Here is a 13,106-nt window from a genome sequence, read left to right as displayed (position 1 = left end):
AACCAGTAAATGGCATGATAAATTTTTCCATAACAGAGTCACTGTCAACAAATGTTATTTCCTCCTTAAACAATCAGAGTTGTATATAGTTTTTTTCCAAGGATGTCAAGGCAGACATCCTTTCCATTATTAATATCTACTAGGTGACTTTTAAAATAAGTTAAAAATATAGTGCCTGAAACCAACCCGAGAATAGCTACATTTTTCTAATTTAGACTAAATATATTTCAATGTAAATAACATGCCCTCTTAAAAGAGCAAACATTAAAATCAAAATCACTTATGTTTAATAAGTCCAAGATTACCTGTGAAAAAACAATCTTAATGAAGAAACCTCATCTTGACAAGGTTTTTCACACTTCCTGATTCAGGGAGTCATTCCACAGATACTTGCATATCTCCTAATGGTGTCAGAGAGTAAGCCTTCAAGAAGATTAGCAAGAAGTCTTATCTCCTCCAGGAGTAGCAAAGCCATAAATAAACATATTTTTTTAATGGAAGATATGTTACTTGTGATATTATATTAAATATGCGGACGAAGTTTCCAATAAAAGATTTGGGAATGCTCTAACCTTCACTTTACCATTCTATACATGCAATCTTTTTCAACACAAAGATACTTTGTCTTCATCCAATTTTTATCTTATTCTTAATTTTTTTTTTTTTTATCAAGGCAGTTCTGCTGCATGATTAACTACAAACTGCAGGGTATTATTCTGCCACAATACCCTGGCAACCAGCTCATATTCAGTTACACTATCACAGCACCAAAAAAAAAAAAAAAAAGAACTAATTGTATGATCATGTGGATATTGTAGAAGCCCTTTAGTTCAATCCTAGATGGGTCTCAAGAGGATAATGCTTATTCTGTTGAACTCACTGCCAAATCACAATATGAAAGAGCCAGTATCAAAACAAGACCGAATTATACAAAGAGTGCATTTTATCAATGTCGGGTTTATAAGAAATAGGTATGTGGCCCAGTACTTGTAGAAAATTGTTCAAAAATATTTACACAGATGGAGCTTTAAAAGAAATTATCGAACACTTCCTAGCCATAATGATATTCAATGAGCATCTATTCAGGTAGTATCAGGACAGCATCAGACACAAAATATTTAGAGCAACAGAGTCTAATTTCATAATTCTCTAGTACTTAAAAAAGACTGCGAAACTGTGGGGAACTTTTGGGATGCAGAAGCAGTAGCGTATGTATGTATTATTTCTACCATTACAATATTCTTTTAAAAGAAAAAAATCTTAGTTCCCAGTGATACTGATGGCTGAGTAGATCTATACCAAGTTCTAGCTGCCATTTGCTCAAACATTGTAAAACAAAACAAAATAGAAACCATCTGTAAATACTTTTTCAAACAATTATTCATGAATGTTAAACACAGACACCTATAAACTGGTTTAGTCTACCACACTTTAAACAGGCCCAGAATAACTAAATGATAGCCTCAGCAACCACCTCCTGCTTCCCCCACCAGTTAACCTGTTCTTTTACTGTGGTTTTTCAAAATACATACCTATGATAATAGATCTATAAGAAGAGAAGGGAGAAAAACACCTCTTAATGACAACAGAGAAATAATTGTCTCAGTTACTTCAATAAAGTATTTTGTAACAACAAATGCTAATCTCATATAAACTAAATTCAAATGGTTTATATTCATGTCAAGTTTTTACGACTCCAAAACTATTTTTATTTTATTTTTATTTTCCCTTTATCTTTAGTGTGTGCTCAGTTAAGGGGATCTAGACTAAATGTTTATGAGCCGACATTATTGGAACCAACATTTGCCAAGTGTCACAGAAAACATTTAAAATCAAAAAAGATAGGTCCTCTGTCCAGTATTGTTCAAGCCAGCATTCTTTCTGTAAGTACAGGAAATAGATTTGATTTGATATAAATAGAATTGGAATAGTTATGTGGGTTTTATTTAAAACGGTTTGGGAAACTTGACTGACTCATTTTACATGGCACAATCACATAGTTTCATGTTATATATAGCTTTGCAACCAAATAATGGTTTTGATTTTATTTTTTTTAAAGATTTATTTATTTGAGAGAACGAGAATGAGAGAGAGAGAGAGAGAGAGAGTACATGAGAGGGGGGAGGGTTAGACGGAGAAGGAGGCTCCTCACTGAGTGGGAAGCCTGATGCAGGACTCGATCCTGGGACTCCAGGATCATGACCTGAGCCAAAGGCAGTCGCCTAACCAACTGAGCCACCCAGGCGCCCCTGGTTTTGATTTTAAAAGGTACAAATTATGGGTCTGGGTTCCACCATAACTAGTGACATGATGAAGTCACGGGCTTTTTCTAAGCTTCAGTTCCCGTCTGTCCATGCTAATTTCACAGCATAAATGGAAGAGGACATTCTCTGAATCCTCCCAATGATGACATCGGAGATCCATTCTCACCTTCCTCCTTCCTTAAGAAAAGCCCAATTTCACTGCAGGGACTTTTTACTTCATCTCCTGTATAAAATACTATAAACAGTAGAACTGACATGATGCCATCTAAATGTATCAGCAATGAATTTGCTTGTAAATTCATGTCAGTAATGTATTTGCTTGCAAATTCTGCAGCAAAAGGTGTTGTTCTCTGAATATTTAATTTTATATCTCTACCTCATTCAATTTTAATGTTCAAATATATAATTTTTCCTGGAATTAATTAGGCCATTAAATTGTACTCATAAACTTTTTCTCCAATTTGCCACATTCATATTCTTATGTTAACCTCCCTAAAAAAAGAGATAAAACAAAGAAACTGTATTATGGGGCAAAGAAATCTTTATACCACTTTAATGTATAAGAACCTCTTCTAAATCTTTAAATTTTCTATTAAAGAACAAGATTTTGAAATACAACGTACACAAAGGGAGCGGGTATCAAATAAGCTATCCCTAAAATTACTAGCCTAAATACTTTTCTATCAGTCACAATATATCCATCACTAAAATTCCTTACATATAAAGGGAGGAAAAACTGTAACACCACCAAATACTGGTTTCTCTAACTTCAGGTTAATTCTCAATCCTACCTGTTCCAGTGGTGACTTTAATCCCTCATTAATGGGGGCTTTACTCAGGTTTACGTTATGCAAATAGGGGACTTCGTATCAATGTAAAAATACTGGACTGTAATGCCTTTACTTACCAAAACATAAATCCCCCCTAAAAACCAAATGATTAAACTTTTCCCTGAAGCAGCAATCTTTAAATTATAATTTTTTACCAACTGTTTAATTTTCATATCATTAGAACATAAGCCCTTTACATGCTATTTCACCACAATCTCAGTATAAATGTCTCATTTTTCACAGAAAAAGCTAATTACACGGTTCAGTAAGTTGCCTGTGGTAACACATCGATTTTATTTACATTCCACAGTTAGACTTTAGCTTGTTCTCTCAATTGCAAGCACGTCTAGCTTAATAATTCTATCTAATCCATTAGATCTTTTTCTATTCTTCATATGAAAGAATTCTAAATCGTATCATAACTTTACAATATAAACGTGTTGCTTACAAAAGTATTAATAAGTATTCCATTTTCTCTTTTAAGAATATAACTTACAATTTTCTATTAAATCTATTATTTCAGTTAAATATGCACTGGAATCATTTGGATAATCATCAATGAAAACTATTACTATTTTATACTTTAGCAAACGAATTCTTTTAAAACTACACATGAGAAAAGAGAACACAGTGTAACTATTTTAAAAGTCGGAAATTTTGTATCAAAACTTGAATAATTTAGATCCAGTGAAAACTAGGAATACTTAGCTCATAAACTATTTAGAAATAGCTACCATTTTCCACCGAGTAAATGTTTTCCCTAAAAGTACTTGTGCTCATGAAATACAAATGTATTCTTCTATTATATACATAACAACAACAAACATGGAAGTTAAAGTAAAACTTTTCAGCAATGCGGTGTTAATCTCAAGAATTAATGCCATGTAATAAAATCTCCATATAAATGTTGATAGGTAAAGTACTACAAATCTAGAATGCTGCAGAAAGATTCACCTGTTTTTAAAATCACCAGAATCTTACACTTGAAAAATAAACCCAAACAATAAATAAAAAAATATATATTTTCCAATTTAATCAGAGATTAACTTCAGTGAATCATAAACTGACCACCAATAATGAAAAAAAAAAACAAATATAAAAACCAGGTGAAAAAAGTCAGGGATGAGATAATCTCTTTAGAAGAAATTTGAAACTGAATGACATTTTACCTAGAAATAGGTTCATTCCTGTCAATTTTATATGTAAAAGGATCACTACTTTCACAAAAAGCCATTTTTTTTCATTTCAATTGAGAATAAAGCCATTCACAATGTTGACTGAAATTATTTCATTTTGTCAAAGATAACCATAAATCAAAATCCAACTGAAAATTCACAGACTGTAAGATATAGGTGTAGTATATTCCTATATACTTAATGATTTTAGAAAATTCAATGTCAACACCTTTCAGTGTGCTCAGCAGTAGGCTATTAATTTTCAGAGTTTGACTTTACCATCATAATCTGCCTTGGTTAGCTACCCCAGGCTTTTCTTCCTTCTCCTCTCCTCTGTTCCCCTACCTTTCCTATTACTCAAGAATGTTGTCTTCGTTTGATCTCTGTTGTTTTTAAATAGCTCAAAGTTAGGTTATTCCTCAAGCCAGAGTTAAAAGTGGGCTAGGGAAAAGAATATTCAGGGTCTCAAAATCTCGCCCCAAATTTACCTAACGATTTCAAAAAGAAAAGGGTATCTTTACACAGGAAAATTCTGGTGGACACTACCTTAACCAAGTAATCAAACATTAAATTAGTAAGATCAATATTGGAACAAACTGACATGATGTGCCTCTGACGGGATGCCACAGAAGTACTCATCACTGACTGATATTCTTGTCAAAAACGTCTAACCTGAGTGTAATCATGAGGAAACAAATTCAGAATATGGAAAACTTGACAGAGCAAAAACTACATCAGTATCACTGAAAATGTCCTACATTCTCATAGAAGTTACGTGATGAAGTATTTAGTGGTAAAGGTTCATGAAGTCTAGAAATTACATTCAAATGGTTTAGCCAGAAAAATAGTTACGTATGTGTACACCTGTAAATATTTTTCAAAAGAAAAAGCTGAGGAGGGAATTAGGTTCTGTCTTGCAGATAGCTAAATAAAGGTTCTATCAATCCCATCATTTCAGATGTACGTTATAATCTATATGTACAGATTACAGTACTAGCAAACTGGCTCTCCATTCTCTTCTCTCAGCCTTCCTCCATCCTTATAAAATGCCCACTTCTCTTTCCAGAGACTGGCAATCAGTTCGGTGGTATATGCGACAGTATCACAGTATCTTAAATTATCTTACACTGGTCACTATTAGAAAATAAGATCCCTTTTTCCTAGCTCTGTAATGTCTAATGCTGTTTTTGCAATTGCCCATACCTCCTGGCAAAGGTGGCGGCACCCCGAAAAATAAAAAAGCAGTATTTATGACTATAAATGCAACAACAAAGGGTACCAATCTGCCTCTACATTGACAGTAGCGCCAATTCCTAAGGCTTCCAATACGATATTGGGACAATCATTTTTTAGAGGTAGACAGATGTATCCCTATTATAATTTACATTTATCTATTTGTAATAATCGAAAGGAAAAGGGACAGCACAGATGAATTTTAAAATTAAAGACAGTGCATATTTACAGCTAGGTTTCTTTATAGAACATATACAAAATAAAATGGATATTTAATGCCTTATTTTTAATTAGGTTTCAATCTCTTTCACAACATCAAATTATTTAAAGTTAACGTTCTGAGAGTACAATACTATGCTATGTCAGAACTATGTAAGATGGGCTTCATTCACTCATTTAACAAGCATTACTAAGCACACACTAGGCCATATATAAATAATACTTGTCCTTCTGGACCAGGGACTCTTAAATGCTTTTGGTCAAGCCATCTTTAGTTCCTAGAAGTATGTATTTGCCCACTGTACTAATTTGGGGTTTCAGGATAGAATGTCTTTCCTACCACTGACTAATAAGCAATGAAATGGCCAGAAGGTTGTGTTTATAAAATAATTTTGTTTGGTAGATTAGGAAAAGTCAGTTTGGCATAGCATCTGCCTTCGGCTCAGGTCATGATCTCAAGGGTCCTGGGATCGAGCCCCACATTGGGCTCCCTGCTCCGCGGGAAGCCTGCTTCTCCCTCTCCCTCTGCTGCTCCCCTTGCTTGTGCTTTCTCTGTGTCTGTCTCTCTCTCTCGCTCTCTGTCAAATAAATAAATAAATAAATAATCTTCAAAAAAAAATTGGCAAAGACTATTAACAAAAAGTTGAGTATGTAATCATTGGTATTTTTTAACTTAAATAAATCTGTACCTTAAACTACATATAATCTTTAAGTTCATAGCTCAATTTAGAATAAAATAATTTATTACAATATTATTGCCTTTCTGCTCATATTCATCTTGTATATTATCTTCCTAATCATGTCTGAACCTTTCCTGACCAGAAACCTGTAACAATTCCTCAAAATCTGTCAAATTCGGTGCAAATTCCTCATCCTTACGTCAATGCACTCATTATGGCCCACCTTCCCAGTCTTTCAGTCTCTCCTGACTATTTCACTAATAGCCTAAGCTCCAGACAAACCTGCTCTTCACGCCATTTGCTCACCGCCAGCAGGCCCTTTGTACAGGCTGCCTCCTCTAACAAGGACAAGTTCCATCCCAACCTAGTAGCTCCTACTTATCCAGTAAGATGCGCCTCAAGTCTCTGGGCTTCCCGTCACCTCCCTACCCTGTGTTCCCCAAGACCGAATCTGACGCTTCTGCACGATCCCCTAACTTGATCATTTACAGCTTACTTCATCGTAGCATAAGTATGGATTTATTTAGCTAACCCTCCAATAAGACTGTGAGCTCCTTAAGTATAAGGACTCATTTTACATATCCTGGACTGATCACAGCTCTTGCCTAACGTTAGAAGTTTAACAAACAGACCAGAAACCAAGAAGGTTATCAACCCTTGGCACTAGGGCTCACAGCGTTCCTCGTGTAATTTTATAAGAGTTGTGCGTTTATAAAACTGAATGGGAAAGCAATCTAGTACATTTCTCTTACACAGACTTTCAGTATCTCTCTGCACTGTATGTATTTGTGTGCTTGTCTTATATCCTTTTTAGACTCTAAACGTTTCAAGGGTAGAGATTACATCAAAACACTGTAACTGGACCCACAGATACAGGTACTCATGGATGGACACAAGGAAGGACATACAATATTTGTGTTCAGCCAGTGCCCTGCTTCAACACCATTATGTGGAGAAGCCAGTAAAGTTACAAACCTACCTTACAGAGATCTAACAGAGTCACATTTTAAAGTTCTGATCTCTTCATAATGTTATCTAAGTTTATTATGAAACTATGTATAGCAGAAGTCTAGACAATTTGCATATGTACAGGGAGTGGTATATTTGCTGCTCTGACATTTTATTATTTTCTTACTCTACCTAAATTTTAAAACTCAAACTCAAAAATCTGATCACTCCAACCCAAAAGCATACTTTAAAAGTTAGTTGTGTTTTTTTTAAGATTTGTATTTATTTGACAGAGAGAGAGAAAGCAAGCATAAGCAGGGGGAGCAGCAGAGGGAGAGGGAGACGCAGGCTCCCCACCGAGCGGGAGCCCGAAGCAGGCCTCGATCCCAGGACCCTGGGATCATAACCTGAGCCAAAGACGCTCAACCAACTGAGCCACCCAGGCGCCCCTAAAGTTAGTATTTGAGGAACATTAGCAAGCACTGAATGCTCTACAAAACAATCATTTAAAAACCGTCAAAATGTTTTAATTTTGACGAATGGGTTGCCAATGTAGTAGCAACAGTAATAGCTACAATTAAATGAACTCTGCTGTTCTAAGAACTTCAACTGTTGTTAACCTTATAACCCAATTTACAGTGAGGAAAGTGAGGCAAGGATAAGTTACCTGATCAACGATACACAGCCAGCAAGCAACTGAGCAGGGGTTCAAACCCATCCCATGCTTTGAACTACTATACCATGCAAGACAAATAGCACTTCCCCAGACATAGGCCCAAAAGTGTTTATCCAAGTGACAGGGACAGGCTATACATGTATTTTAGTGTTCCTTCCAACAGTTTCATAGATACTTCAAGCAATTAAACAAAAAATATATAATATTTTAAAACTGTGTGTCTATCCTGCAGGATTATTCTCCAGGAAGCTACTTTACACATTAAATCAGAGACGGTTGCTTTGGTATCGTATTGCACAGTGAGGTTTCTTAGCAGTATCCTATTTTGGGTACAGCGTAAAGACAAAGGGAACTACCAAATAACGTAATTAAAAAGCATTTTAAGAAACAGTAAAATGTCCCTACAAAAAGAAAATGTGGGGTGCCTGGGTGGCTCAGTCGTTAGGCGTCTGCCTTTGGCTTGGGTCATGATCCCGGTGTCCTGGGATGGAGCTCTGTGTCAGGCTCCCTGCTTAGTGGGGAGTCTGCTTCTCCCTCTCTCCCACTCCCCCTGCTTGTGTTCCCTCTCAGCTGTCTCTCTCTCTCTCTCTCAAATCAATCAATCAATCAATCTTTTAAAAAAAGAAAAAGTTACGGTAATGGTACCATCATGCTTAATGTTTACAGGGTTCTGTTAAAATTTATTTTACCTAAAATGAAATGACTCTTACATATTTTAAAGATCAAAACAGATTCCAAAATAACCTCACTTTGTATGACCACCAATTAAAATATTTCCTTTGTATCTTTTTCTCATGATCGCTCTACCTGTCATATTCTCCCTCACTTGAAACAAAGTTGTCCTTAAGCCACTCATTTTTCTAATTAAGTTCAAATACTTTTTAGTATTAGGTTGAACCATATAAAATTACCCTTTCCAACCACTTTTACCTATGGGATGGACACTTCACAGGCTTTAATCCAGTAACTTTCCCCAACTGGACATATCAAGAAAGAATAAATGTACTTAACAAAGTTATGAGTGTTCCATCACTGGATTACTTTCTTGGTGGCACACAAGAGAATAAACAGCTTACACTGTTTTCAGACTCAATAGGAAAGAAAATAAAAATAAAAAATAATCATTCTCATGAGAAAACACAATATATTGTCAGGTTAAAAAACAGAGTTACAAAAAAGTATGATACCAATTCCATTTATACATAAAAATACCAAATATTAAAACTCTGGTTAGACTTTAGGATTTTTGTTCTCTTCATTTGACAGTTCTGTTTTCCTAATTTTCTAATTAAAATGTAGTATTTCTGTGATTTGTAAAAAGGTTTTAAAAAGTCAATCTTTCCTTATTCTTTACCAAAAAGATACTTAATACATCAATGAAATATATGCGCAATCTAAAGCAACTATAACAATTTTAAATAGCCTACATCTTTTTGTTAACTCGGTAACACAGTCCATGAGAAATAACACAGTAACTTAATTCTAAGAACACTGATTATGTGCTTTGTTGGTATGGACAAATAACTTTATACATCAGGTAAATAAGCCTAATTAACAATTGGGTTTGGTTTTGGTTTCATCAATATTATAAAGTGATAATTTGTGCTGCTAACAAGTAAAGACCAGACCAAAAAGTTAAGATATAAGGTATGAATATGGAGAAATGGAAGAAGATTAAGAATCAGAAATAATCATGAGAAATATAGGATGAACAAACAAAAATGCTATAGTCCTCTATACTACATGTGTAAAAAATTTTAGAACAAAAATATATGTTTTCATACTTAAATGGACAAATATAAATGTTATCTTCTAGGGTTATCTTATTTTAAAAATCCTGATAAATGGAATCCAGATGTGCTTAAACTAATTCTACCTGAGTTCCCTGCTAACTACATGAAATAAGCTTTGGTATGTATCTATGTTCTGAGATTCTGCTGATTAACCAGCTAAGTAAGCAATCTTACCCAGACAGGGTTCTTATATTTATAAACCAAATATTCTACAAACTATGGGAAGAAAGGTTTGTATTGAATAGACAAATGGACCATAAGCTAAACAGCTCAATTAGTCCACTGCAGTTTACTGCCCTCTGGCTGTTGTGGCAAGGGATATCACAGATTAAAAAAAAAAAAAAATGGCTGCAAAGCAAAGTTAGAAAGGTATCAAGCAAAAGTTGGCAGGAAATCCTTTAGGCAAAATCAGACACCTTCAAATAGGCCCTCAAATATAAAGTTAGCTTTACTCCTTCCTTTAAAAAAAAAAAAATACTAAATATATCAACTAACAAAACATTTCAAATACTATCTGAACTTTTTCAACCACAAACTAACAAAACGTAGAGTAGTCTGGACATAATAAAAGTTGGCTCTAGGAGACTTAGGTCAAAAAGAGTTAACACACTACCCTAAGTAAGGATTGTAATTAATCTTGATCTAGAAAAATTCTTTAGCATACTAGATGGAAACATTTAGGTAAAGAAGTAAAAAATTTTGAGCAAAGAATATTAATAAAATTTCCTCTGGTTATAAATCTTCAGTAAATACAAAAAGTAACTTAGAATAATGAAACTCTTACATTAATTCAAAGTTTCCAGATATCAGATGTAATCTGAAGTTAAAAATTAGGTAACACTGGACCAAGTATTTCCAGGAATCACCTAATTATATAAAAAGCAGAAACAAAACAAAGGAAAACTTGCCATATCAAAATTAGACCGGGGATTCTTTATATTAATCTTTCTTCAAAATACTATCCAATGTCATCTCATAATTTTGTCCAATAAGGCTTGTACTAACTTTCTCTTATCACTTTATAATATTCCACCAGAGTTCAGCTGGTAATGAACCACAACAGCCACAATCCAAGAAAAAACAATTCTGTTCATTTCACTGACTTGCTAATTACTCACAATTCACTAATGTTTTAAAATAGTGGATCTTGCCTCGTTTCCACCCCCCAAAAACACCTAGGAGTCACAGTATTTCCTTTAATAGTGGTTCACAGGTTCTGGTTTCTAGCATGACTGGGAAAGAACAAGAGATTTTGGTGGGGGGGACTGGGAGTGGAAAGAAGAGGGGTAAGAGTGAAGACATTCCTTTTGAGAGACACACCCATTTAAACACTTGGATTTTTCTCAGCAAGTCTTCATAAATTATTTTTGAAATTTACTACTGTTAAAAAAATATATATGATGTTAACAGTTTTTAAGAAAAAAACAAAAAGCTTACCCTGCAGTTCATGATGTATTACACCCACTAGGTTGGGTTCATCTCCCCACCAGAATATCCATAACTCTTTGCAATCTGGTTTGACATCACGACGCCATACACACAGCAAGTTGGCTTGCAGACAACGGATGAAACTTAACAGGATTGGATCATCTTGGGCTGGGGCTGAAATTATGGGTCCACAGTCCCCGTGCCCTCCAAAATTGTACCTACGCCATTTGATTCCCGTGAGTTCAGCCTAGAAAAAAACAGAATTACAATGATTTTGATATTTCTTCTTAGTCACAGAACACTAAAAACAAGCTTCTGTATGGACAAGCAAATGTGCTAAAATAACTATTTACATTACTTCAGATAAGATTTCTCTCACTGAATAATTTTGTCAATCCTCCTTGATTTTTAAAAGGAGAAAAAATAATTTCTTCCTATCAAGATTTCTACATAGCTCTTTGTATTATACCAAATTACAACAAACAGATGACGATTATTTCCAGTTGAACCATTTTTACCAAAAACTTACTATAAAGTCCTTACATATAAAACTATTTTGTTATTCCGTATTTGATTCATAAATTAATTCTTTTTTTTAAGAGTTTGTTTATTTATTTGAGAGAGAGAGAGAACGCAAGTAGGGGGAGAGGCACAGGGAGAAGGAGAAGACGACTCCCCACTGGGCTGGGAGCCCAACATGGGGCTCAAATCCAGGACGCTGGGATCATGACCTGAGCTGAAGGCAGATGCTTAACCACCTGAGCCACCCAGGTGCCCCATAAATTATATTTTGAAATCAGGAAAGAGTTTAAAAAGTAAGTTTGTAAAAGTGAAGTAATTTCTTTCAAAGGATCTCAATTTATTCCCATGCAGAAGCTACAGTTTGAATCCTCTTTAATCAGGAAAGCAGTGAGCCTGCAATACCATAGTGCTTCAATACTAACAGCAAAGCAAGCTACTAATGAAACCGATGCAGTTATCAGCAATTTATGCATGTTCCTTAGCATGTAACAGAGAAAGAAGCTTTGCTTCTAGAACAATTCCCTAATGTAGTTTTGTCTTTTGTTTTCTAAACACATTTTAAAACACCGACACTAAACCAGCTGAGAGCAGAACCTGGATCTTTATTCCATTATTCCTATATTTTAAAACTTCATAAATCTTAGAGGTCTAAGGAACTAAAATTCAAAGATGTTTCAACACAAACAAAAGTGGAATTCCTTATTTAAGTAGCTATAAACTATAATTATGTATTCAAAACTGACAATAAAGTGGATTCTTAACATAATTCTGTACAAAAACAGTCCATGTGTCCCTTGCATTAGATCCTTACTCATCTTCCCCTCACCACCCCCACCCAAGTCAATTTCTGTCAATAGTTGTTTTTCAAAAACCAAGTACAACAGGGTAGAAAAATAACCATATCTTCTAACGTAACTGAAACAAATTTAAAGTGCTGAAACAATCACTATAATGAACACATTCAAGAAAAAAAATATCAATTTTCTTCAATCCCAAACAAATGCTTCACTTCTAAAAAAAAAAAATGGTTCCAAAAATAGTAATATCCAAACTAAAACTGTCCGGCACTTAGTAACTTATCCTTTCACATTATGAGATATGCAAATCTAATATCTAATGGATATTCTTAGTAAAAGCTAGCACTGGCATCATTTATGCTTTCCCCTTTACGCCACTTTGTTTTCTCAGAGTATGAAAGTACTACATGAATAATGCACTAAGTTCAAAAATAAATAATATAAATTAAAAGTAATCACACCAAGAATATTTTCCAAAATCACATCAAAAATAATTAGTGTCTTAATGTATGTTCTTCCTATTTTTCTGTACATATACAGT

The 13,106-nt window shown here is 34.5% G+C and overlaps 1 protein-coding gene across 2 annotated transcripts in view; it reads right to left on the bottom strand.

Annotated features, from left to right (window-relative positions):
- Positions 1–13,106, bottom strand: part of MED13L (mediator complex subunit 13L) — a 301,400-nt gene that overhangs the window by 253,381 nt on the left and 34,913 nt on the right. For both annotated transcript variants that reach the window (XM_028116491.2, XM_028116492.2), the window contains exon 2: positions 11,256–11,493. In XM_028116491.2, coding sequence (XP_027972292.1) covers positions 11,256–11,493 — 238 coding nt within the window. The remainder of the gene's footprint in view (positions 1–11,255; positions 11,494–13,106) is intronic.

The sequence above is a fragment of the Eumetopias jubatus genome, unplaced genomic scaffold (assembly GCF_037043125.1).
Source record: "Eumetopias jubatus isolate StellerSeaLion01/CBP00866 unplaced genomic scaffold, mEumJub1_p1.0 scaffold_16, whole genome shotgun sequence".
NCBI lineage: Eukaryota > Metazoa > Chordata > Mammalia > Carnivora > Otariidae > Eumetopias > Eumetopias jubatus.
The sequence above is the reverse complement of the archived record's forward strand: the minus strand, read 5'-3'. Positions and strand labels throughout refer to the sequence as shown.